At 38.0% G+C, this 27,492-nt stretch overlaps 4 protein-coding genes across 6 annotated transcripts; all 4 read left to right on the plus strand.

Moving 5' to 3' along the window:
• Positions 1–14,816: 14,816 nt before the first annotated feature.
• Positions 14,817–18,273, plus strand: LOC149707886 (uncharacterized). Of its 3 annotated transcripts, XM_089864156.1 has the most exons (3): positions 14,817–15,921; positions 16,030–17,502; positions 17,533–18,273. In XM_089864156.1, the coding sequence occupies exons 1-3, from the start codon at positions 14,817–14,819 to the stop codon at positions 18,084–18,086; spliced, it is 3,132 nt and encodes a 1,043-aa protein (XP_089720282.1). In that variant the 3' UTR covers positions 18,087–18,273. The 3 variants fall into 3 exon arrangements, with proteins under 3 accessions (XP_089720282.1, XP_089720280.1, XP_089720281.1); XM_089864154.1 differs by having other exon boundaries at positions 16,030–18,273; XM_089864155.1 differs by having other exon boundaries at positions 16,057–18,273.
• A 1,637-nt stretch (positions 18,274–19,910) lies between these two features.
• Positions 19,911–20,543, plus strand: LOC149707887 (zinc finger MYM-type protein 1-like). Its single transcript, XM_089863824.1, has one exon. The coding sequence runs from the start codon at positions 19,911–19,913 to the stop codon at positions 20,541–20,543; it is 633 nt and encodes a 210-aa protein (XP_089719950.1).
• Positions 20,544–20,931: 388 nt separating this feature from the next.
• On the plus strand, positions 20,932–21,447 carry LOC149707888 (uncharacterized). The gene has a single exon (XM_089863825.1). The coding sequence runs from the start codon at positions 20,932–20,934 to the stop codon at positions 21,445–21,447; it is 516 nt and encodes a 171-aa protein (XP_089719951.1).
• Positions 21,448–22,956: 1,509 nt separating this feature from the next.
• Positions 22,957–24,391, plus strand: LOC149707889 (uncharacterized). Its single transcript, XM_089864157.1, has one exon. The coding sequence runs from the start codon at positions 23,258–23,260 to the stop codon at positions 24,389–24,391; it is 1,134 nt and encodes a 377-aa protein (XP_089720283.1). The 5' UTR covers positions 22,957–23,257.
• The last annotated feature ends 3,101 nt before the right edge of the window (positions 24,392–27,492 follow it).

Below are 27,492 nucleotides of genomic sequence, written 5' to 3' on the forward strand. Positions count from 1 at the left end.
AAAATGGTCCCTGAAATATTATTATCCTAAAATCTGGAAAAAAGAAAAGGAAAGCCATGATACTCGGATTTTGGTTAGGGAAAACCGTTTCATATGGGGTATATACATTCTAGTGTCGTTAAGGATTAGATTTAAGACACATTTTTAACATTTAGTTCATATTTCTCGTCATCCTGAAGAATTTTTATTACGGCTAATACCTTGAAAATGACCACACATTGCCGAGAAATCCAATCCCGATCGTCTACATTCACAATTCTTTATACAAGATGTTCTGCATAGACAAAAGCAAAAGCTTAGGTACAAATAAGGAGTGTTATAAGTTCATCTAATGCCGGAAAGAGAATGGTGTGAATGGATCTTCGACTTTCGCGATCGCGAACCAATCTCACTGTTCGGGAACAAATCGTTTCCTAGCTATTGCTGGACTTGAAGATACGCTCGGAAAGAATGTAGTTTTGCGGCTTCGGTTGTTGGATGAGCTTAGCGAGATCAAATGATGACTTGACAGTAAGTGTGGCAACGGTTCCATTACACGTGTAATATCTACATCTCTGTCAATTATCACCATAAAAAAGCGACGAGAAATCTCTCTTCGGCAGCAGCTATGGCTTCCTTAGATGCAATATGGCCATTAAAAAAGCGCAAAGAATTTGTAAGATGTTGATTATCTGTCATTACTTTAAACCACGCCTTATCATAACCACACCCAGTTACAGCACGTAAATGAAAGAAGTGCTCTCCTAACCTTTTTATCTCAAAAGACTTGTCGTGACGGGGCCCGAGTTCGGTGTAATGGTTTGGGAGTTGGTTCGCCCTTGGTTCAGACCGTTCCTTGCCCCGTTCCGTGAAGGATTTTCTCGGCCGTTTCGCCCCCGCCCAGGTGTTGCTATGGCTCATTCCCAGCTCTTGGCAACCCTCTAGGGGTCGCGGATACATTATTTGTTTGGGCCGTATGGCACTGATGTGCTTGGAGAGAACTCCCTCGTCGCCTCGAGTCTTCTGCTGCCTTAATCCTTCCCTGTCACCGACAACCTCCTGACTGGGCTCGCCGCTGACGGTGTCCAGCTTTTGTCACCTGCTCAAGTGGCGTTTGTCGGGTCCGCTGGCCAATCTTGTGTGCCTGGACGGCGGTTCCTCCGGTTCAATTTGGAATATGATGGGGAGGGGCGCTGATAAGGCCTCCAGCTAGGTGTAGCGCCTAATTAAGGCCTCTGACATGCAATTATTATGAAAAAATCTTGAGGCTGACGATGAATATGAACGAATTGTTAGAGATTTGTCTTAAATCTAATCTTAAACAACACTAGAATGTATAAACCCCATATTAAATTATATTCTCTAATCAACATGTTGAGACTAACAGCTTTGAATAACTTTCCTTTCTTTCAGAATTTAGGGCAATAATTTTCGTGTGGCCATTTTTAAGACGGCGTCCATAATTTCAACTTCAAGGTAGCCATTTTTTGTTGTTTATTACGATAGTAATGATCATCTATTCAAAATTGGAATTTCAAAAAGATTTATGTATTTGAAATATATTTAGCATTTCCAGCAGTATTTTCAAAGATGACACCTAAACTATCAGTTGCACACCTTCAATATTCAAGTATGATGTTTAGACGGTCTTCAACATAATTATTACCAATTTTCATAATTTTTCAACCAAATTCTGTATCTAAATGACATTGATGGCGGCCATTTTCCAACATGGCGGCCAAACCATCTGATTAATGGCTTCAATATTTTACTATGAGGTTCACACAGCTCTCATTATATTACTTATCAATTTTCATAATTTTACAACAACATGGTGATATATACTGTACCTAGCATTCACGGCGGCCATTTTCCAATATGGCGACCAAACTATTGAACACAGAGCTATAAACGTTTGCCATGATGTTTGTGTGGTCCCAATCATAATGTGCAACAATTTTCATAATTTTTGAAGAAGAACGTAGAATAAATTTTAGCTGGCATTCCCGGCGGACATTTTCCAAGATGGCGTCGAAAGCTCGCGCTCTACAGCAGGGGACTTTTAGTATATTTTTTGTTGGGTCAAAAACAACACATGTACCAATTTTCATCTTTATGTTCAAATGTTCTAGGTCAAACCCTAAAAGTCCTGGGCTATTATTCCTTTAAGCAAAATGTTACGTAATGTTATATTCTTTTGGAACTTTGAAGCAAGACACTTGTCTATTACTAATAGCTACGTGTTTAGCATAATTGTGAACGTACATTCTCAGAAATTTAGAGTTAAAAACCAGATTAACCTCCTGGATATCAATATTACGGCAAAATAACATTTGGATGCGCGGCTTGCTGGTATCCTCAGAATTTAAACTACAAGCAATTAATATCGTCGTGGTGTCGTTGAAAATACACAAAAAAAGGATTATGACATATTAAAAAGGGTTCCTACTCTCTTGAAAATCAGAGTTTAGATCCTTGCATAATTCGTTAATTAGACCGTTTTAATCCTATGGTCAGTAAAATTATGTCGATTTTGCTTATTTATAATATCTACTTGTATTGATTATACTATTCGGAAAAATGCGCTTCGTTCATACCATTGAAATTGTTCTGAAAATACTCTCATGGGTTTTGAAGAAATTTTTATACTACTCAGTAGAGCTCTGCATTATCTATACATTATCCACGTTATTTTATCTTTATCCACTCGAAAATTATCCACAGAACTTACATGTTAAATCGTATTATAATCCACAACTTTGTTTATAAATAATCGGTTATCCACCAATTTGTGGATAATGGATAGATAATGCCGAGCTCTACTATTAAGCTAATAGCTCCAATCCAGCACTTATATTACACAGTTCTTCAAATCAAAGTCCAACAATAGTTTATAAGCCTTCTTTTATTGCGTAAAAGTCTGACCCCTGACTTTCCTTCTCTATTGGAGATGGCAGTGCTGCAGATAACGGGGTAATAGCCTATTGATCGACGCTTCAAAAGTTGTAACTGTTTTAACTCATTCCAAATTTTTAATTTAAATGATTCTCTGATTTGTCTAGTATAATCAGAAACAAAGAAAATGCTGAAAAACAATATAGTTTGGTCAGTTTGAAAAGGCCAGCGTTCCGGCAGGGCTTTTAACACGATGCTCAATTTTGGCTACGTATATAAAAACAAAACCGCTATTGTCCCATTGGTTCGAATCCCAATGGACATAATAGAGTGGAGTGTAGGAAATTTCGATTATTTTTAAGTGCCACGGTTAAAGCGAACACGCCTAATATTAATTAAAAACATACGCTAACAGGATTTGACGAAACCCAAAACAACCCAAGCCCACCTGGGTAAGTCAAGTCGGGTTAGGTCACAATGTTTTTAATTTGACTAAAGCAAAAACAAATTAACCTAACCCGACTTCACAAATCCAAAAACTTAAAAAATATTGTCACACAACCCGCAAGACCATAGTAGTTAAATAGACAGACAACTTTACAACAAACATAAACCCTAAAAGAAAGCGCGCGCAAACTACCGCAGGTAGAGCTCGGCATTATCTATCCATTATCCACAAATTGGTGGATAACCGATTATTTATAAACCAACTTGTGGATTATAATACGATTTAACATGTAAGTTCTGTGGATAATTTTCGAGTATGGATAAAGATAAAATAACGTGGATAATGGATAGATAATGCAGAGCTCTAACCGCAGGTATAAAAGGGCGCCAGCTCCGTAGGAATCGGCCAGTCTCTCTCCGAACCTAAGACTGAAAAGTCCCGCCTACTAAGGTTCGGTACGAGCTAGGACGTAAAGCTGAAAAGCTTGACCTAGACTACCTAGTGTGCTCACGGGGATCTTACAGCCGAAAGGCCCCGCTTCGTGAGACCAATTCTCCGCCGAGGAACGTATCGACGTTAGTCTCGCGCGCGCCAAAATTCAAACTCATTTTGTAAACTTATTTTGTTAACAAATTCTTCCATCCACATACAACGTTTAGTCTTGTTCTTTCTAACGTGACAAAATGGTGGAGGCGCTGGCCTTGTTCTCCGCACGCTCTGCCTCATGATGAGCCACGATTTCGTTTCTCTCTCACCGGATGATTCTACGACATCAACCGCTACGGAATTGTATTCTCCTCCCGGGTCACCACATATCCCGTCCGAGAACGAAAATTTACACCGGGAGTCGCTAAACTCCTGGGTTATCGAATATCATTCTTACGCCGCCCCTAACGAGCCCCGTTGTTCTCGACGAACACGCCAGCTCGGTCCCGAATTTCTGGAACTCGCTCCGCCGACCCGTCGCCGTCAAACGCCGATCCAATTTCCTGCCATGGCTACAGCCGCAGAAATCTCTGCCGTGGTTACGGCAGCTCTGAATGCTGTTAATCTCTATCGAGACACTTCAAAATTTGACCCCCTGACGCAGGACGTTCACGATTTTATCACTCTTTTGAGCAAAAAACCAACGGATCAAGCGACGCCGCTCGAGTCCCGGACGTTTAGTGCGGATTACCGCAATTAAGGCCTTTGCTCTTTGGCATACACTGTAAAAAATAACCGTACTGTCTAGTACCTTTAAAGGTATTTTTCAATGCATCCCCAGACGTACCTATATAGGTACTACAAAATACCGTTGTGTAAGGGTACTATGAAATACCTCTTGAAGAAGGTACTTTTGAGGACTACAAGGTATTTTGTAATCCCGTAATGGGTATCATTTAAACCTCAACAAAGGTCGGAATAAAACTTTCAAATTGTGAAAGGTACTCCTTATTACCGAAAAGGGTACCTGTTAACACTCAAAAAGGTTCGATAATATACTTCTAAAGGTATTTTGTGCTACCGAATAAGGTGTCAAATAAAACCCACAAACAGGTCTATATTATACTTTCGCGCCATCAAAAATATTTGCGCCACATTTGAAACTGGTAAACTTTCCTTTATTACCGCGGGCTTGAATCATTTTCAGACATGGTAAGCAATACACCACTTCGATGCAAATGAGACTGAAAGACGCGAGAGTAATATTTTCCTTCCATCTCAACTTTTAGTGTCTGTGTTGTGGGCTTACGGGATGAGGGTAAAATCTTGCCTTCCATCTCGCCTTTAAGTGTCTGCGCCATAGGCTTGCGGGGTCGTGAGAGTTCGCATAGTAAGCAAGGGATAAACCACTCTACATTTCCCGATACTATATTTAGCTTCCCCTTGTTAAGGAAGGTGTGATACTGTTATAGTGTAAAGGTAATTCAGGGTCACATATACATGGATATTTTCTGAATGGCGACTGAAGGCGTAAGCTCGGATTCAAACCTTTATATTAACTATGTAAGCCTTATATCATAATTGTATTGCCTTTAAATGATGTAACGTATGCTAGTGTACATAGCTGTCAAAGAAAATAATTAATGTTAATTATATGTAATTATATATTTAAGTAAAACCACTAGCTAGGAAACTTGAGATTGAAATTGAAATCTCGGGTAGAAAACCACTACCCTATTCTACCCTACCGAACCTATTCTTTATGGTTATTAATAATATTCCTACAGAGATTTCTTCTACGCTGTCATTACTAGTGCTACTGGTGAAGTAAACAGTTAGTGTTAGAGAATTTGGGCTTGAAGTATTATATCATGTATTTTACTTTAGTAGTGTTAATTATAATCAGCACGCCGGAACTAAAAACTCCCTCTAAAGGAGTCTATTAAGTCCTTTTCTACTTCCAGGGTACGATAACATACCAGCAGAAGCGCAGAAACTCTAAAAGGTTTCATTATATACCTTATATTTCCAAAATACCTTTTTCGAAATCATTTAATACCCGCACTGTGAGACACCTAATAAAATACGTTCATGGGTACTAAAAAGGTCGCGGAGGTATTTTATAGTACCTTCAAAATACCTTTATTTTTAACAGTGTAGTGTAGTTACATGATTATGAAAAACTAGGTTGGGCGTGATAATATAGTATTAATATTATGTAATACTTTAATTAATGATTGACGAGACAGCCGCGTTATTGTTCTTACTAACTTCATAAACACTAATTTAATTTGTTAATAACGTGCATGGTTAATTTCACTAAATCTACAAAACGATTTAAACACGCCACAGTCTTCCAGCTCCATAAATGGTTGAGCAGTTTTTCGTGGTATTGCCATCTTTAGATTGCTGTATCTCTAGTAACGGTGCTTATAGCTTCTAGTTTGGAATTAGGAGGTAGGGTGGTGAGTCTTTTGCTTATTAAAAATGCGCTGGTGTTAAAGATACTCTCCTACTTCAAATATCTTTGAAATGGAATTATTCTATCATTCAAATTCATCAAAATTGAAGATCTTAGTGATGAGTTTTATTGAGTGGGATTTTTGGTGAGTTTTTATGGTTGGTAAAACCCAATAAAACTCATGGGTTTCTTTTTAATTCGAATCCTGCAGATTATAATTGAATTATCAGCTTGTATCAGCGAGCGCAAGATCGAGTTACTATGGTGTGGCTGTAGAACTGAATTTAACTGCTAGGGCTAGCTGCAGCTGCAGCAGGTAAAATGCCTTTTACCACTTGTATTTTAATGGGATTATTCAATGCCGACTCAATTAATAAAGACCCATGCATGGTGCCTCGAGAGTAGGGGACCGGACCTTTTATCGGCCGCCTCTCCCAGGAGCTAGATGGCGCTTTCTGTTGTATAAATATTTGAATGAATTTATAGTTGGCGCCAAAATGCAAGATATCAGAAGTCTATAATACTTCTCTTCGAGAGAAGTGTACCACAAAGCGGGGCAAGTGTAACGTCACTCTTCCCAACATCGAAACATTTAGAGCAAGGTTACTAAAACGAAACACATACGCGATAAATAGTTCCCTCATCATTACCCTATTAGCGTTTAAATATTTGACAAGACGCGCTCGTGCATTTTTGTCCCACGTCAAAACGAGATTTGTGGGATGATTGCTGGGGATTTAGTGCCAAACAATTATAGAATTCACCTTGCGGTGCGATGCCCATTTGTAGTTTGATAAGCGGGAAAGCAAACTAAAAGGGGGAGCCTGGGAAGAATGACGTTACATAACTAAAGTATTAAGAGGATACAGAGTGTCATCCTTCTTCTATTATCCCCTTCTGAAGATATCTAAAATATCCGATTTTACTAGCATAATTTTTAAAATTAAAAGGAAATACGACTAAATGATGATAAAAAAATCTTTTACCCCAGAAATTAACATATATCATTACAAAAATTATAATATCTTATGATTCACCTGAATTAACATCTTTTAATTCTTTTTTCATAACAAGGAACTTCTTTAACAAAATAGGAACAATGTAATTTTTTGTAACAAAGCGGTATTATCGCAATGAAAAATATCACACTCTTCCCTTTTAGTCTACATTCATTTAAACTTTTTAAATCCCCGTCTTAAAAATAAACTAGTTAAAATTACTAACCTTTGCAAAATGTTTCCTCCACATCAAAAACAGTCGAGAACTCCGCTGCCGAAGAGTCCCGTAAGTCGTAGAGTCCCCTCCTCAACCTCATAGCTGTAGTTTCCCTCACCCTTATTGGCTCTTAGACGGCGCGAAAACATTTTGAATCCTCTGTATCGAAGAGCGCCAAGTCGCTGCGCGGCACTTTTTATTCGAGAAAGCGAAAATAAATTTAAAAAACCGAGGCATGCATGGGCCAAAGAGGAGGAAAATCACAGATCCAATTTTTCCTAGTCACAGATCCAATTTTTCCTAGACAACTCTATTGGTGACTCAACTCATCCAGCGTCTATTCACACGATCCAACAAGTTGATTCACCTCTAGTTGACCCATCAAGCTGAGTCAAAAAGTTGGATCGTCTGAAAGAGCCTTAAGTAATTATTTTTAATCCCAGCTGTATGACGTTTTAAACGCAGAATTAGTGATGTCTCATTTGGTCAGATCAAAAAATCGCTTAGGATTTTTATTTACAATTTTCACTTAATTGAATTTATACGATTTTTTAAGGTTTTTATATGAAATGATAACAATTTGCATTCTGAGCTGCACTCCAAAATAACACAACATAATTTTGCCTCAGACATTTAAATATACAAGCCCACAGTTTGAACTGAATTATTGCACAGAGCTTTAAAATATGTTTAATTGTGAAATATTGTTTTGAAAATTTGTTTTCTCTGAAAACCTCTCTTCCTACCTGACCTTTTTAAATAGCTTGATTTGGTCATTTGGTCTCTTTTTACCTACATAGCCACTTTTTCAAGTAAATCAAAACGTACATCTGTGCGATCCGTTCAGCATTTGTTTAGATCTAGGTGCGAGGTATACGTTCATTTAAAGAATCTTAAGTTCTCAATAAAATAAAATTACCTACACTCTAAATCATGTCATTTATGAGTCATGTATAATCCTATAATTTGATTAACCTGGTCCAATAATACAATGTATCGATGGGACTAAAAGTTTTACCCGAAGACTAGTGGTAGTAGTAGTAGTAGTAGCAGTATTAGTAATTAAATTAGTAACCGGCGTTGGTGATATGCGATTCACTTTGTCAAGCAGCCATTGAAAAATTATTCCCCCTGACCGGTATATTAGAAGATATTTCACTAGAGATATATTTATAATTTATTGTAGTAGGGATAGTGAGAGTACGTAAACGATGTGGTTTAATTATGGGCTAGACCATCTTGTTTGTCTTAAAAATGCTCCAAAACAGTTAAAGGAATAGCGACGTGGTTTTAAAAATGATCTCAAATCTAAAGCAAACCTTACTTTTTTGAGAGTTTGAACTCTTCTGATTCCAAAAATATGCTTGATAAATATCTAAATATGAGGGAAAATACAGAAAACACTTCGAAAGCTTGAAAATTGGGGGGCAAAAGCAAATTTGCGAAAAGATTTTTGGCGGGTTTTTTTCCTTGATACGTCACTCACGGCATCTAGCGGAAAAGCCAAGCGCGAGCGCCCGAGACTCCCGAAAGTTAGCAGAGACTCTGTTGCAGTTCCACTGCTACAAGGAAAACCAGACTGAAAACTATGACTCTTCAGAATTTGAAATATCAGTAGATATGATTCTAGATAATCCTCAGAGTTACGTTTAAATATTTTTTATACTCAAAGCCTAGGAATATAGAAAGGCCAAAATAATTTTAGTATGAAATTATATTCAGAAAAAAAACCTTATTTCCAAGTCTGCTTCTATAGCACGTGCAACCAAAAGCGTGATCGAGTTAACTGTGTCCCTAGGAAGCTAGACTGTTTATTTCACGCATTGCATGGCCAACTTAGATTACCAGTGGTAGAAGGCCTGCCAGCTTTATCCGAGCCCCATGTTAAAAACGACTAGCAAAGGCGCCCCTAGTTCTGACTTTCGCCAACCCAGTTTTCCTCGTAAATCGTAAGGCATTTTCTATGGGAAAAAAATTCGGAAGTGGACTCGGTTTTGGAACATTTTATATATTTACCGATTTTTTCGTGGCTGAATTTTAAATGAAAAGTCAAGCAAGTTCTAATTTATATTTTGAGACCTATTTCATAATTTTCCTTCCGTTATTTGACGAATAATGAACATTCAAAGTTGGACTTGTTTTTAAGGCGGAGAAATTAAATTTCTCGGGAAACCTAAGCCTTGGTCCAACGGTGCCATTAAATTTTAAACTTCCTTCAGACCAAGGCTTAAAGGGGCTAACCGGCGCTGTTGGGGTGAAGTCCATAGACATTAGAACACTATTAAGAACCTAGAAAAACTATTGCGAGGGGGGTTTCGCGACATTCTGTTATGAAAATTTCCATCCCACCCCTTCGCGTGTGTGATAGGGTTTTTAATACGTGGCGCCCCTATCGGTGAGCGAAGGAGCTATTCAATTTGAACAAAAAATAAATACTGTAATGTTTCATCTTGCAAATATTTTAATTCTCTGTTAATAAACATCCCTTTATTTTACAAACACTTTTCCTTCCATTAATTAATACGGAAATTAATAAAAATTAATTAAATATAAAACGTCCCCGGCGGGATTCGAACCCGCGTTGTCTCCTTCCCAAGTATTGACCGCGCTCGAAGCTGCTTAACTTCGAGTGTTAACATGGGGTTAGTAATATTCTAGTTTACCTCGCCGCATTTAGATGGCGCTACAAGCAACTCACCCTATCACACACGCGAAGGGGCGCTTCCATTGAACCCGAATCAAAGCTGAAAATTCAACTGTTCCTCTTGTATCTCTATGGTGAAGTCCGCCCTTAGTTCATGGGGAAAACACCCAGCTCTTTGGCCATAAGGAATGGCGCCACCGTCGCGGTGGGCGGGTAAGCAATATGCTAACCAACAGTTTGACCCCCCCCCCTTCACCCCAACAGCTCCGGCCAGCCCCTGTGCTTAACTCTAAACGGCGCATTTCTCCGCCTCAAAAACCACTCCAACTTTGAATGTTCATTATTCACCAAATAACGGAAGGAAAATTATGAAACAGGTCTCAAAATATAAATTAGAACTTACTTGACGTTTCATTTAAAATTCAGCGACGAAAAAAATCAGTAAATATATTAAAAATGCTCCAAAACCGAGTCCACTTCCGATTTTTTTCCCATTGAAAAAGCATTACGAGGAAAACTGGGTTGGTAGGGCACTTAACGGCGAAAGTCGGACCTAGAGGCGCTTTTGCTAGTCGTTTTTTAACATGGGGGTCGGATAAAGCTAGCAGGCCTTGTACCGCCGAAAGAAGGTTATCTAAGTTGGCCATGCGTATTGCCTCATTGTCAGAAAGCTGTCTGCTTTTGCTGCTATGAATTGTGTTACAGCGGGTTACAGTCAAGTTCGCGTTCTTAACATGAGACAGTGGAGGATGACAATGATTTTGTCGCTCAGGGTTTCGGTGAGCTTTATTTTATTGATAATTTTTGTATATCAAAATTTTCAGATAATCAAGAAAGAAATGGGTAGGATTGCACTTTACGTGACCCACCCAACTAACAATGGTTTCTAGTTAATTGGACCATGAGGAGTCCGAAAAAAATAGTTAAAAAATTATTTGGCCGCCGCAAGTTGGTCAAAAAATTTTTTGAAAATTTTAAAATCCATGCACTTACCGCCATTGAAGTCGCTATCCGCTTAACGCATTCTGCACTCAATCTTTAAAAATAAGCCGAGGAGGTCTGTGAAAAATTGCCGGACTCGCGCCGGAGTTTTATAGCTATGGATTTTTTTAAGCTTACGGAAACCTTTTATTTCTGATAAAAGGACGGAAATATAAATGCGAGAAAAACTGAAATGTTTTGGGAAAATCGTTGAATTTTTTGGGAATTCGATAATTGATAACGGTAAATTTTGGAAAAAGCCGTCAAATTATTCGGGGATTTTTTTTTAATTCACTCAACATTATTTTGTAAAATGTGTCAAATCCTTGGGATATTTGTCAAATGTGAATGGGAGTACAACTATATTTTGGAAAAGGCGCCAATTTATTTCAACAATATTTTGGAAAAGGCGACAAACTATTGGTCAATTAACAATCGTTGGTAAATTTGATTTTTTTGTAAAAAAATTTGAAATAAAAGGCGTAGAGCTATTGCAACTATGTTTTAGAAAAGGTGTTAAATTATAGGGAAATTAGCAAATGTCAACGTCAATATTTCTGAAAAGGAGTCTAGTTTTTTTGCAACTATATTTTGGGAAAGGCGACAAATTATTGAGAAAGTACCTAATGTCAACATCAATATTTTGGAAAAGGCGACAAATTATTGAGAAAGTACCAAATGTCAACATCAATATTTCGGAAAAGGCGTCAATTTATTTCAACAATATTTCGGAAAGGCGACAAATTATTGGGCAGTTAGCAAATGTCAACATCAATATATTGGAAAAGGCTTCAATTTATTTCAGCTATATTTTGGAAAAGGCGTCAATTTATTTCAATTATATTTTGGAAATGGCGTTAATTTATTTCAATTATATTTTGGAAAAGGCGTCAATTTATTTCAACCATATTTTGGACAAGGCGTCAATTTATTTCAACTATATTTTGGAAAAGGCGTCAATTTATTTCGACTATATTTTGGAAAAGGCGTCAATTTATTTCAACTATATTTTGGAAAAGGCGTCAATTTATTTCGACTATATTTTGGAAAAGGCGCCAATTTATTTCGACTATATTTTGGAAAAGGCGCCAATTTATTTCAACTATATTTTAGAAAAGGCGTCAATTTATTTCGACTATATTTTCGAAAAGGCGCCAATTTATTTCGACTATATTTTGGAAAAGGCGCCAATTTATTTCGACTATATTTTGGAAAAGGCGCCAATTTATTTCAACTATATTTTGGAAAAGGCGCCAATTTATTTCAACTATATTTTGGAAAAGGCGCCAATTTATTTCAACAATATTTTGGAAAAGGCGCCAATTTATTTCAACTATATTTTGGAAAAGGCGTCAATTTGTTTCAACTATATTTTGGAAAAGGCGTCAATTTATTTCAACTATATTTTGGAAAAGGCGTCAATTTATTTCAACTATATTTTGGAAAAGGCGTCAATTTATTTCAACTATATTTTGGAAAAGGCGACAAACTATTGGTCAATTAACAAACGTCAACATCAATATTTTGGTAGTCATTGCAACTATATTTTGGAAAGAGTGCCTATTTTTCGGCAATTTGATAAATGTAAACACCTTTTCAAAAATATCGTCCTTTACATTTACCAAATTCAGGAATAATTTGATGCCTTTTCCAAAATATCGTCCTTCACATTTACCAAACTCATGAATAATTTGACGCCTTTTCCAAAATTTTGTCCTTCACATTTATCAAATCCAGGGATAATTTGACGGCTTTTCCAAAATATCGTCCTTCACATTTGTCAAATTCCCGAATAATATGACACCTTTTCCAAAATTTCGTCCTTCATATTTATCAAATTCAGGAATAATTTGACACCTTTTTCAAAATATCGTCCTTCACATTTATCAAATTCCCGAATAATATGACACCTTTTCCAAAATATCGTCCTTCACATTTGTCAAATTCCCGAATAATATGACACCTTTTCCAAAATTTCGTCCTTCATATTTATCAAATTCAGGAATAATTTGACACCTTTTTCAAAATATCGTCCTTCACATTTGTCAAATTCCCGAATAATATGACACCTTTTCCAAAATTTCGTCCTTCATATTTATCAAATTCAGGAATAATTTGACACCTTTTTCAAAATATCGTCCTTCACATTTATCAAATTCCCGAATAATGACACATATTCCAAAATATCGTCCTTCACATTTGTCAAATTCCCGAATAATATGACACCTTTTCCAAAATTTCGTCCTTCATATTTATCAAATTCAGGAATAATTTGACACCTTTTTCAAAATATCGTCCTTCACATTTATCAAATTCCCGAATAATATGACACCTTTTCCAAAATATCGTCCTTCACATTTGTCAAATTCCCGAATAATATGACACCTTTTCCAAAATTTCGTCCTTCATATTTATCAAATTCAGGAATAATTTGACACCTTTTTCAAAATATCGTCCTTCACATTTATCAAATTCCCGAATAATATGACACCTTTTCCAAAATATCGTCCTTCACATTTGTCAAATTCCCGAATAATATGACACCTTTTCCAAAATATCGTCCTTCACATTTATCAAATTCAGGAATAATTTGACACCTTTTCCAAAATATTGTCCTTCACATTTATCAAATTCCCGAATAATATGACACCTTTTCCAAAATATCGTCCTTCACATTTATCAAATTCAGGAATAATTTGACACCTTTTCCAAAATATTGTCCTTCACATTTATCAAATTCCCGAATAATATGACACCTTTTCCAAAATATCGTCCTTCACATTTGTCAAATTCCCGAATAACATGACACCTTTTCCAAAATATCGTCCTTCATATTTGTCAAATTCCCGAATAATATGACACCTTTTCCAAAATATTGTCCTTCACATTTATCAAATTCCCAAATAATTTGACACCTTTTCCAAAATATCGTCATTCACATTTATCAAATTCCCGAATAATTTGACACCTTTCCAAAATATCGTCATTCACATTTATCAAATTCCCAAATAATTTGACACCTTTTCCAAAATATCGTCATTCACATTTATCAAATTCCCGAATAATTTGACACCTTTCCAAAATATCGTCATTCACATTTATCAAATTCCCGAATAATTTGACACCTTTTCCAAAATATCGTCCTTCACATTTATCAAGTTCCCAAAAAAATTTGACGGCATTTCCCAAAATTTCAAAGATTTCCCCAAAACATTGCAGTTTTTCTCGCATTTATATTTCCGTCCTTTTATAAGAAATGAACGGTTTCCGTAAGCCTAAAAAATTCCATAGCTATAACTCCGGCGCGAGTACGTCAATTTTTCACAGTCACCCTCGGATTATTTTGCAAGATTGAGTGCAGAATGCGTTAAGCGGATAGCGACTTCAATGGCGGTAAGTGCATGGATTTTAAAATTTTCAAAAAAATTTTTGACCAACTTGCGGCGGCCAAATAATTTTTTAACTATTTTTTTCGGACTCCTCATGGTCCAATTAACTAGAAACCATTGTTAGTTGGGTGGGTCACGTAAAGTGCAATCCTACCAAGAAATGGATAGTTCAAGTTAAGTTAATTGTAATTTTGGTTATATTAGCAAAACTATCAACTACCAAGACCATGGCTTTCATAATTCAAAATTTACACTGCTTTCTTGTTAAATTATGGCTTATTTGGAAGTTTTAGTGCCGAAAAAAGACGAAAGTAACATTGAACCGGCTCTATTAAACCTTAATAAATTGCCAAATACGGAGGGCTCTTTAAATTAAACATGTCAAGATTAGATAGTTCGAAATTTCCCCTTGCATCATTATCAAGATACGATGAAGTACCAAAATCAGCATCTAAAACAATAAGGAAAAAAACTAAGAAAAAGGTTAAACTCAAAGAGGCAATGACTGTTGGTTTCCAAGATGGCCCTATATCTGATGATGGTTTTGGTTTGGTATCAACCGACTCTGAAACAAACGGTTCAACCGATAAACCAGATTTCGCTAGTTCCGGACCCTTCATTAATGGACTTAAAGACTCTAAAAACACTCAAAAACTTCCATCAGGAGCAGCTATCAAAATGCATACTCCCATTCTAGGGAGAGCTAAGGCTAAGGCTACATTGCCAACTGGTATTCAACCGACGGATGATAAAGCTCCCAAGACTCTTGAAACTGTTTGTTTAACCCCCTGTGTTTCAAACCAAAGAGCGACAGGAAGGAGAGCTAAGGCTACATTACCTACTGGTTGTCAGGTGACAGAGGACAAAACTGTTGAGGATTTTAATTTAACAGAAGCCTGTGTTACAATTGAAAGACTCTCAAATTCCAATATTGAAAGCTGGACTAAGACAGTCAAAAAACGTCCGAGGAATTCGAGGGAAGAAAAAGCAGACTCCAAAAACGAACAAGAATTCAATCATGAGAGTAAAGAGACTGTAGTTATGCCTGATTGCATTGAACAGTCTATGAGCTCTTCTAGAGGGCGAACAAAGAGTAAGGCTACAAAGGGATGTAAAAGCTCTACCAAAGATAAAGACAGGGGTAAATCTACCTCTGATAAAGAGCAGACAGAGGTGGTGTCAAAGAAAAGATTAAGGAGCTTTTCTACTGTTCCGGAAAAAAGTACAAAGGAATCACCGAAAAATTGTCGACCTAGCAGCGACATACGACAAACTGTGAAGAAATCTCAGAACAAAGTTAAAAAGAAGCGAATGGTTTCAAATGACGAATCATCAAGCAAAGCATCTCCAGTTGTTTCCATTGACGAATCAGAGATTGAATGTACCAGTCAAGTGATTCAATCTGTAATAAATTCCTATAGACGTTCTGTCTCTGAAAAAAATAAAATTATTGAAACTGAATCTACATCTGATAAAGACAGAGGTAAATCTACCTCTGATAAAGACAAAGGTAAATCTACCTCTGATAAAGACAAAGGTAAATCTACCTCTGATAAAGACAAAGGTAAATCTACCTCTGATAAAGACAAAGGTAAATCTACCTCTGATAAAGACAAAGGTAAATCTACCTCTGTTAAAGAGCAAACAGAGGTGGCGTCTAACAAAAGATTAAGGAGCTCTTCTACGGGTCGGGAAAGAAGTACAAAGGAATCACCCAAAAATGGTCGACCTAGCAGTGAAATTAGGCAAACTGTGAAGAAATCTCAAAACAAGTTTAAAAAGGAGGGAATTGTTTCAAATGACAAATCACCAAGCATAGCATCTCAGGTTGATTCCATTGAAAAGTCATCAAGCAAAGCATCTCCTGTTGTTTCCATTGACGAATCAGAGATTGAATGTACCAATCAAGTGATTCAATCTGTAATAGAACCCTATAGACGCTCTGTCTCTGAAACAAATAAAATTAATGAAGCTGAATCTACCTCTGATAAAGACAAAGGTAAATCTACCTCTGTTAAAGAGCAAACAGAGGTGGCGTCTAACAAAAGATTAAGGAGCTTTTCTACGGGTCGGGAAAGAAGTACAAAGGAATCACCGAAAAATTGTCGACCTAGCAGTGACATTAGACAAACTGTGAAGAAATCTCAGATCAAATTTACAAAGGAGCGAATTGTTTCAAATGACAAATCACCAAGCAAAGCATCTCAGGTTTATTCCATTGACAAGTCAAGTAAAGCATCTCCAGTTTCTTCCATTGACGAATCAGAGATTGAATGTACCAATCAAGTGATTCAATCTGTAATAGAATCCTATAGACGCTCTGTCTCTGAAACAAATAAAATTAATGAAGCTGAATCTACCTCTGATAATGACAAAGGTAAATCTACCTCTGAAAAAGAGCAAACAGAGGTGGCGTCTAACAAAAGATCAAGGAGCTCTTCTACGGGTCGGGAAAGAAGTACAAAGGAATCACCCAAAAATTGTCGACCTAACAATGGCAGTAGACAAACTGTGAAGAAATCTCAAAACAAGTTTAAAAATGAGGGAATTGTTTCAAATGACAAATCACCAAGCAAAGCATCTCAGGTTGATTCCATTGAAAAGTCATCAAGCAAAGCATCTCCAGTTGTTTCCATTGACGAATCAGAGATTGAATGTACCAATCAAGTGATTCAATCTGTAATAGAATCCTATAGACGCTCTGTCTCTGAAACAAATAAAATTAATGAAGCTGAATCTTCCTCTGATAAAGACAAAGGTAAATCTACCTCTGTTAAAGAGCAAACAGAGGTGGTGTCACACAAAAGATTAAGGAGCTATTCTACGGGTCGGGAAAGAAGTACAAAGGAATCACCCAAAAATTGTCGACCTAACAATGGCAGTAGACAAACTGTGAAGAAATCTCAAAACAAAATTACGAAGGAGAGAATTGTTTCAAATGAAAAATCATCAAGCAAAGCATCTCAGGTTGATTCCATTGAAAAGTCATCAAGTAAAGCATCTCCAGGTAATGGTAATGAAAGGCTGAACGAGCCTGATAATGGTAATGAAAGGCTGAACGAGCCTGATAATGGTAATGAAAGCCTGGACGAACCTAATAATGGTAATGAAAGCCTGGACGAACCTAATAATGTTAATGAAAGCCTTTACGAGCCTAAAAATGGAAATGAAAGCCTGGACGAGCCTAATGATGGTAATGAAAGCCTGGACGAAATTAATGATGTTAATGAAAGCCTGAACGAAATTAATAATGGTAATGAAAGCCTGAACGAAATTAATAATCTTAATGAAAGCCTTAACGAAATTAATTATGGTAATGAAAGCCTGAACGAAATTAATAATGGTAATGAAAGCCTGAACGAAATAAATAATGGTAATGAAAGCCTGAACGAAATTAATAATGGTAATGAAAGCCTGAACGAAATTAATAATGGTAATGAAAGCCTGAACGAAATAAATAATGGTACTGAAACTCCCGATGACACAAAATTACGAAAAATGCAAGAACTTATAGCTATGTTTAGTACAGCGGGAATAGATCTTAAAAAGTTGGCAGAAGAAATTGACATTGATGAGTTCAAAAAGAAACTTGAACAATACAACTGTAAAACTATGACTCTTGAGCTAAGAAGAAAACCAGCTCTCTAAAAAATAAAACTCATTTTATTTTTTTCTAGCTCATTTTTATGTTATGCCTCTTTGGCGTGTAATTTTCGAAGTTTATAACTGAATTAATATTAACTAAAACGCATGCTAAAGTAAACGAAGGAATTTCATGTAAATTTTTTTAATATGAAACAACATTAGAGCGAAATAAAGTTATAAAATAATAAAATATTTTGTCCCGTCACACTTCATGATGTTGTTTGGACGTAGCCTCCTACAAACTAACAGTTATTTTCCGAAAAATTTCCTATGTTACTCTCCCCATAGACAGCTATGTTAAAAGCTGACTCCTTTGATTTCTTGTACACGATTCGGTAGTCATACGCCAGGCCCTCCCCCCAAATTTCAAAACCAGCCCGGTTGGATTTTACTTTGTCTAACTAACCTAACCAACACTTGATTCTGATTAATTAGACCACGGGGAGTTCGAAAAAAATAGTGAAAAAATTCTAAACCCGCCGTAATTTGGTCAAACATTTTTAGAAAATTTGAAAATTGCCCGGGGCCACCACCTGACAGGGGCCGCCACTTGAGTTCATGTGTTATAGTAATTATCTTCAGAAAGGGAGATATAGATTAGAATATTTTACAATTTTTATTTTACGTGGAAGGGCAGAGCTCCAAGTTCTAACTCTAGGGTAAAAATAAAAAGAGCAGAAGCTACAGCTTTGTCAACAAAAGCTTTTTAAAGCGACTCTACACACACGCAGCATTCAAAAATTCCCCGGAGCCGCAGCGCTAGCCTCCTTGCTGCTAGCGTGTCTGGGAAGGAAACTTAGCTATTTGGTAAAGATAGGGGCACTATGTGAAATGCGAAGAAAAAACGGGACTGGGGGTAGGAGTTTCTAAATGGCTTTCCGCCTCCCGACGAATTCCAGCTACCGCGCAAGCGCGAGTTTTTTAGTTTTAGTTTCACAGTAGCGTCGTGTCTTCTTAACCCTCCTTTGTTTGCCAATTTCTATTAAACTTTTTACAGCAAGTTATGTTTAATAAATAAATTACAAGAAAAACGTAAAATATGTCCTAGCGATTTCGCCCGAATCAAGAATCAGGCGCGGCTAAACGGAAAAAGAAATCTAAAGAAGAAAAATTTTTGGAATCTCAAAAAAGGCACTTTGTTAGCATTTGTGAAGAAAAGAAAAGCTGCTACGCCATCGGTTACGGACGAATCAAATTTGAGTTCCGAAGAATCAGATTTCGATCCTGTTTCAGTGAAATCAGCGCCTAGTACTAGTTACCAAATTCAGGAAAATGAAATTCGCGATAACCTATCAAGCCATTCACGCGCTATCAATCAGTCTCAAGAATCCAAGTCCAATAATAGCAGTGCAGATGATGAAACTAAGGTGGCAATTTCACCATTTGAAGGAGCAATTGATGCCAATGATCCTGGTTTATGGCCCGTGTCAATGAATGAACAACAGCGTGTATTTATTGTTGAAAAGGGCCCATTTCGACCAAGCAGTCAATATAAATATCCTAAAGATAGAAAATCTGATCATGGAAGACACCGCCGTTTTTCCAATGAATTTTTTGAGAGGAAGCTTAAAAATGGCGAAATTGCATCTCGTCAATGGCTAGTTTATTCAGTTAGTAAGAATGCGGCGTGTTGTTTTTCGTGTAAGTTATTTTCTGATTCCAAAATTAAGCTTACAACCGATGGAAATAACGACTGGAAGCATATGTCGAGTATTTTAAGCGAACATGAAAAATCTGCAAAACACGTCGAAGATGGAATGAAAATGTGGTTTGAATTGAAAAACGCTTGAAGACTACATCAACAATAGACAAAAAACGCATGAAATAATGAACAATGAGCGACTGCATTGGAATAATGTGTTACAACGAATAATTTCCGTAGTGGAATTTCTTTCTCAAAGGAATTTAGCATTTCGAGGAAGCTGCGATCGGCTTTACGAGCCAAATAATGGAAACTTTTTGGGGTTGATCGAATTACTTGGAAAGTACGACCCTGTGATGCAAGAACATTTACGGCGCATTAAAAATGAGGAAATCCACGACCATTATTTAGGAAAAAGAATTCAGAACGAGTTAATCGAATTAATGGGAGCAAAGATTTTACAAAGAATTTTGTGCAATATTCGAGATTCAAAATATTTTTCTATCATCTTGGATTGTACTCCAGACATCAATCACCAAGAACAAATGACTATGATTCTACGAATAGTCAATGTTAATTCGTTGCCAGTGCAAGTGGTTGAATATTTTTTGGGTTATCTATCAGTTGATAGCAGTACTGGTCTAAATTTAAGTGAAGTTTGCCTGACGAAGTTAGATGAATTTAAATTAAAAATAGCCGACTGTCGTGGCCAAGGATACGATAATGGTGCCAACATGAAGGGGTGCAATATGGGTGTTCAGAAGCGAATACTAGATATAAATCCGAAAGCCTTTTTTCGTGCCTTGCGGATGCCATAGCCTAAATTTATTGCTAGGAGATATGGCGAAATCGTCAACTAGAGCAAGAACACTCTTTGGAATTTTGCATCTGATATACTTACTTTTTGCAGCCTCAACACAGAGAGGGGGGCAATCTTAAAAAAACATGTCACCCAGTTAACTGTGAAACCAATATCTGAGACAAGATGGGAATGTCGAATAGACAGTGTTCGAGCAATTCTCTTTCAAATAGGCGAAGTTTATGACGCGCTGATCGAAGTTTCAGAAAATGCGATTATGCGAATGATCCTAAAGCAAGAACCGAAGCGTCATCTTTGGCGGGACAAATCAAGTGTTTCCCGTTTTTAATATCGTTAGTGATTTGGTACGATCTCCTATTGCAAGTTAAATAATTGCGAGTAAAATAATGCAAAGTGATAACACGCAATTTGATGTTGCTTTACAATCATTGGAAACGACGGTCTCTTTTTTACAAGAATACGAAGCTAATGGCTTTGAACGCGCCCAAAATTCAGCTCGGGAATTGGCTGTAAAACTGGAAATGAGTCAGGATGAAATTATTTTTCCAAAAGCTTCAAATGTCCCAAGAAGAAAAAAGAAAAGGCTATTTGATTATGAACATGAAGATGAGCCAATAACGGATCCGAAAGAAAAATTTCGCATTGAGTTTTTTAATGTTCTCTTAGACCAAGCTCTAATGTCAATAACAGAGAGATTCAATCAAATGAAAAGCCACGCTACGAATTTCGGGTTTCTTTATGATTTCGACAAGATGAAACAAATGAGTGCAGAAGAACTTATGGTACTCTGCCAAAAATTAAATTCCATTTTAACCGATGAGGCTGGCTCTGGAGATATTGATCCTTATGATCTTTGCAACGAGTTAAAAATGTTCACCCATCTGATTCCATCAAAAACCTAGGCTCTTGAGGGTCTTAATTTTATTTATGAAAACAAGCTGGTGGATACATTTCCGAATGTTTCAGTGGCATTGCGAATTTTATTGACTGTTGCATCTGGCGAAAGAAGTTTCTCAAAACTGAAATTAATTAAAACCTATTTACGTTGAACGATGACCCAGGAACGCTTGAACAGTTTAGCTTTAATCTCAATTGAAAGAGATACTGCATCTTTATTGGACTATTCTGAAATGATCAAAGACTTCGCGAATATTAAAGCTCGTAAAATAGATTTTATATAATGCAATTGTACTTAAGATACTATTTTCACGTTTCACTAAATAATACTAAACGTCCTTTCACTGCTCATATTAAAAAATTATAAAAGTGATCTAAAAAAAATTTCTCGTGGTTGGGAGGCCTCATTCTGGCATTTGGCTCAAGGCCTCCAAATCTTTAAGGCCGGCCCTGTAAACGCATTCTGCCCCTCAATCTTGAAAAACTACTCGGGGGGTGGGGGCGGGGGAAATATAATAACAAGGACTCGCGACGGAAATATAGCTATGAATTTTTAAACACCCGCTGAAACATTTACAATTCTCATACCAGGGACCCGATTCTCTAAGCTTATTTCGATCGAAAACATTTCGATTTCGATACAAGATTTCGAAAAATGCCAAAGTGGTATTCCATAAGGTCGTTTTCAATTAATGTCTGTCGATTCGAAATCGTAATCCGAGATAGATATCGACCAAGGTCTGTATATGCGAAAAAAATTGCACTATTAGGTTGGCTCGTACAGACCCAAAAAATCTCGGTTTTTCGGAGCTAGGCGCGAGAGGTAGAAATATCTCAAAACATACGAAACAAGGCGACGCGTACCGCTTGAGGATTGAGAGGGCGAAGTGTCACGTGTGAGGAAAGTGGGGAGAGAGAAATCTTTCGCTAAACGGTTAACGGTTCCTGGCCGATACTTTTGGGGTTTGGGCGCGAAATGGCAAATATTCTCTGTTGAGTGAACTGATTTGATCTGAACCGTCTTATCCCCAGGCCCTAGAATTGTATATAAAGAGATTTTCCCTCCCGCTTAAGTTCAGTGTTGCCAATGTGTGGGAAATTTCCCACATCGCGGGAAATTTTGGTAAGGTTTTAGGCTCTGTGGGACAAAGGTAATTTTTCCCCAAAATCGGTCAAATGTGGGAATTTTTCTCTTTAAGTGTTAATAGTGCAGACTGTGCAGTTAAAATTATTGCATTTTCGAAAATTTTGAAATAAATTCGGTGATTTTAAATTTGGCGCTGGAAAAAAGTAGCCTTATAGCGTTTTGGCGCATTTGTACATATTGTCAAAGCCATGCGCAGTGATATTCCATATTAAACCTAACAGGAAAAAATAGTACAGATAAATAAGACTGTAACTTTTCTACCATATTTTAGCTGGGGGCGGGGCTAAAAAGGGGGTGTGGGAAATGTGGGAAATTTTTCAAATGGAAGTGGGAAAATCCACTTTCAAACATTGGCAACACTGCTTAAGTTAGTCATTACCATGTACGCGATACTATGATGTATGTAAATAACGCGGTCAATAGACTCAGTATAGTTTTACGATTAATAAATGAACTTTATTAAACAACAAACGGTTTGTGTATTTCTAAATCAGTAGAAACACAACATGGTGTCAGAAATAAACTAAGACGATTATCGGTGTCAGGTCAGTTCGGTTTTCTTCATTATAGCCAAGGCTTAACGTTAGTAACGTCGCGTTTAAAGCTGTCTCTCGTGTTCAGTGATTTATAAAAGTATCGCGGACAACGGACTTTCATCAACGTGTGTAATGGCGAATCCTATGACTGTGTGCACCGTCATCACAAAGTTTGAAAATCATTTCATCATTCGGAGGAATGTTATTTATGACAGAGCGAAATTCAATACGCGTACTCAACGTGACGGTGAGACTGCTGATGAATTTATCACTGCTGTTTATGCTCTGGCTGAGCATTGCAACTACGGTACGTTAAAAGACGAACTCATTCGTGATCGGATTGTGGTTGGCATCAGACACAAAGGGTTATCCGAACGTCTTCAGGACGACGAAAAGCTAACTCTTGAACAAGCAGTACAACGAGTAAGAAGTTTGGAGGACAGACAACGAGAACAGCAAGATCTACATGCACCAATGAAGCAACTCGATCGTATACGGGCTACTCAACATCGCAAAACCTCCAAGAAACCCTACGTTAACGTACACACAACTGGAAAATTCCCAGCACCTACAAAGGCTGTTCGCAAGACTCACAGCAATACCAAGGAAAAGGGATGTCATCGTTGTGGTGACCTTCAATTACACGAAAGGGAACAGTGTCCAGCCAAAAATGCCAAGTGTTTTCAATGCGAGAAGACGGGTCATTACTCAAAAGTCTGTAGAAAGAAGAGTCTCTACACAATTGAGACGGGAGCTTTTCTGGGCGCAATTTCTACAGAACCTACTCCAGCATCCGATTTGGACGATTACTGCTTGGCGTCTCTGTTTTCCGGGGGAATTGAATCAAACCAGTTAAATCAAAATCATACGATGACAAACTATTCCCAGATGAGCGTAGCCAATTTGGACTCACTAACGAATCCAGAGGCAAGAAGATGGACGGTGAACATAGAAATAAATCAAGTACCAGTCATGTTCAAGGTGGATACCGGAGCCGATGTAAATGCAATTCCAATCGCATTTTACGAAGAACATCTCAGTCATATTGCGCTACTCCCAGCTGAGAAACAGTTATTCGGTCCAGGAAGAACAGAACTAAAAGTGGGTGGAAGAATTCAAGCAACATTACGACATAGAAACTCGCAGATCAAAGACGACTTATGCGTAATCTACGATCTACAGATAGCGCTCCTTGGATTAGCAGCCTGCGAGGACTTGAAACTAGTTGAGAGAATAGCAACCATAGGAGATAAAGCTACGCAATAAGCCGTAGATCCTGTTGTCGAGTTTCCCAAGTTATTCAATGGACTAGGAAGAATGAAGAATTCTTATAAAATAGAACTGGAGCCGAATGCAAGACCATTCTCTCTGTCAACGCCGCGCAGAGTCCCGATATCCCTATTGGACGAGGTTAAGTTGGAATTTGATCGAATGGTACAAAACGGAGTCATAACAAAAGTAGAAGAACCTACTGACTGGTGTGCCCCAATGGTAATAGTCCTTAAAAATAGACAAGCAATTAATACCGACGAAAAGACGCCACCGGACCTTCGTATTTGTGTGGACTACACTCAGTTAAATAAAAACGTACGAAGAGAGATTCCAGATGCCTGCTGTGGATCACGTTTTGGGCCAGCTAGCCGACGCGAAAGTGTTCACCAAGCTAGATGCTAATAGCGGATACTGGCAAATTCCACTAGATAACGAGTCAGCATTGCTTACGACGTTTATTACGCCGTTTAGACGCTACTGTTTCCATCGCTTACCATTCGGATTAACCTCCGCCTCAGAACACTTCCAGCGGCAAATCAGCACGATATTGGAAGGCGTCCCAGGAAAAGTAAACCTGCAAGACGACGTATTGGTTTATGGCAAAGACTACGAAGAACACGATGCACATCTGAGGGCGATTCTTCATCGCCTCAGTGAAGCCGGAATTACTTTAAATTTTGCCAAATGCAAATTTGCGGTACAAGAAGTCAAGTTCGTCGGACATCATATCGACAAAAATGGAATCAGCCCGGATCCCGAGAAAGTTAAAGCAGTAACAGCAACACCACCACCTCAGGACTTAGCGGAACTAAGACGTTTCCTAGGAATGACGAATTACCTAGCGAAATTCATTCCCAGGATGTCGGAAATCATAAGACCATTAACATCGCTTTTAAGTACAAAGAATCATTGGGTATGGTCTCATGAACAGCACAAGGCATTCGAAGAAGTCAAGAAAATATTATCCTCAAAGCCGATATTAGCCATGTATGATCCAAGATGGAAAACAACAATATCCGCGGATGCATCTTCCTTCGGTATAGGAGCGGTAATCCGTCAAGAACAGCCAGACAACGAAACGAGATTTGTGGCCTATGCATCTAAAACATTAACCTCGGCGGAGCAGAAATACGCGCAGATAGAAAAGGAAGCACTAGCGATGACATGGGCATGCGAACGGTTCAAGGATTGTATTATTGGCATCAGAATCCAGATAGAAACCGATCATAAACCATTAGTATCCATCATGCAGCACAAGGCCATTGATGATCTGTCTCCCCGTTTACAACGTCTCAGAATTAAAATGATGCGATACGACTACGAAGTCTTCTACACGCCTGGAAAAGAACTAATAATAGCCGACACGCTATCCAGGAGACCACTGAAAGAAACGGAGGACAACGGTCTTGAAGAAGAATTTAGCGCATACGTCCAGCAAATCACTTCAAGTGTTCCAGCAACCGACATGCGGCTTGCCCAAATATGGGAAGAGCAAAAACGAGACGACATATGCAAGATCCTCCAGCATTATACTAATACAAAATGGCCAACAAGCAAAAACATAAATGGAAAAATTTCCAAATATTACCCATTTCGAGACGACATCACGGAACAACAGGGCATAATGATGAAAGGACCCACAATCATTATTCCAGCTAGCCTACGCAAAGATATACTTGAGAGGATCCATCAGGGACATCAAGGAATTACGAAGTGCAGAGAGCGTGCCAGGTCATCGGTGTGGTGGCCAGGAATTACCAAGGATATAGAAGAAACCGTCAAAAATTGCCAAGTCTGCATAAAAGAAACAACTAATCCTCACGAACCACTTCATCCAAGCGAATTTCCGAATCGACCTTGGAAGATCGTGGCTATGGATTTATTCTATATACACGGGAAATGGTACCTTATTGTCACCGATTTCTACTCTCGTTACTTCGAAATCAAACAACTTCAAGATCTCAGCTCCAGAGCGGTCATAAGACATATTAAAGAAGTATTCGCAACGCATGGGATTCCTGAGATCGTAAAGAGCGATAATGGGCCCCAGTTCCAGAAAACGAATAACTCCGAGTTCGCCCTGTTTGCAAAAGAATATGGCTTTGTCCATATTACATCGAGTCCTCGATATCCGCAGAGTAACGGACTTGCCGAAGCTGCTGTAAAGATCGTGAAACAGACTCTCAAGAAAAGTCAAGATCCGCATATGGCATTATTGTCATACCGTACGACTCCATTAGCCAACGGCTATTCACCGGCAGAGCTTTTAATGGGACGAAAACTCCGGACAACGTTGCCTATCACGGACAAGGAACTTATGCCAACAATACCTCCATTTGGTGTCGTTCAAGAAAGAGAAGCCTTAAGACGTCATAAATCGAAAAAGAATTATGACAAGCGTCACCGGGTTAGACCATTGCCTTCACTACAAAAAGGAGAGCATGTATGGATCACCGATCTGAGAACAGAAGCCGTGGTCAAGGACGTATCCGAAGAACCAAGATCTTATCTCCTCCAAACGTCCAACGGCATTGTTAGACGAAATAGGTATCATTTGGTCGTTATACCTAGGACACAAGCTCCAGATCCAAATGTTCTTGACTCGGACCAGCCAACTCAACCCATCAGGCTACAACCATCTAGTCATCAGAACGAGCCAATCGAGACCGACGAATCTAGTCAACAGAACGAGCCAATCGAGACCGACGCATCTAGTCAACAGAACGGGCTGATCGACATAGAGGAAGCTAGTCACCAGACAGAGCCGCTTATCCAGCAGATCTCTCCAGATCGATCCATTCAACAACCTTACCAACTACAAACCAACCAGGGGATTGTCGTAGACAAGACTAGCACAAAAGAAACTAGATCTAGAAGCGGCCGATTAATTAAAAAGATTGATAAACTTAACTTGTAAATTTAACTTAAGTAACTTAGGGGAAGGATGTTGAGTGAACTGATTTGATCTGAACCGTCTTATCCGCAGGCCCTAGAATTGTATATAAAGAGATTTTCCCTCCCGCTTTAGTTAGTCATTACCATGTACGCGATACTATGATGTATGTAAATAACGCGGTCAATAGACTCAGTATAGT

This window comes from Phalangium opilio, unplaced genomic scaffold (assembly GCF_054372755.1).
Source record: "Phalangium opilio isolate 3A_F unplaced genomic scaffold, DU_Popi_V2 ptg000013l_1, whole genome shotgun sequence".
NCBI lineage: Eukaryota > Metazoa > Arthropoda > Arachnida > Opiliones > Phalangiidae > Phalangium > Phalangium opilio.

What these genes read in the sequence shown, in the direction of transcription:
- LOC149707886 (XM_089864154.1), top strand. Translation starts at nt 14,817, where the DNA reads ATGTCAAGATTAGATAGTTCGAAATTTCCCCTTGCATCATTATCAAGA. An exon ending in TACATCTGATAAAGACAGAG is followed by an intron (nt 15,922 to 16,029) that starts GTAAATCTACCT and finishes ATAAAGACAAAG; the next exon opens with GTAAATCTACCTCTGATAAA.
- LOC149707887 (XM_089863824.1), top strand. Translation starts at nt 19,911, where the DNA reads ATGAACAATGAGCGACTGCATTGGAATAATGTGTTACAACGAATAATT.
- LOC149707888 (XM_089863825.1), top strand. Translation starts at nt 20,932, where the DNA reads ATGCAAAGTGATAACACGCAATTTGATGTTGCTTTACAATCATTGGAA.
- LOC149707889 (XM_089864157.1), top strand. Translation starts at nt 23,258, where the DNA reads ATGGCGAATCCTATGACTGTGTGCACCGTCATCACAAAGTTTGAAAAT.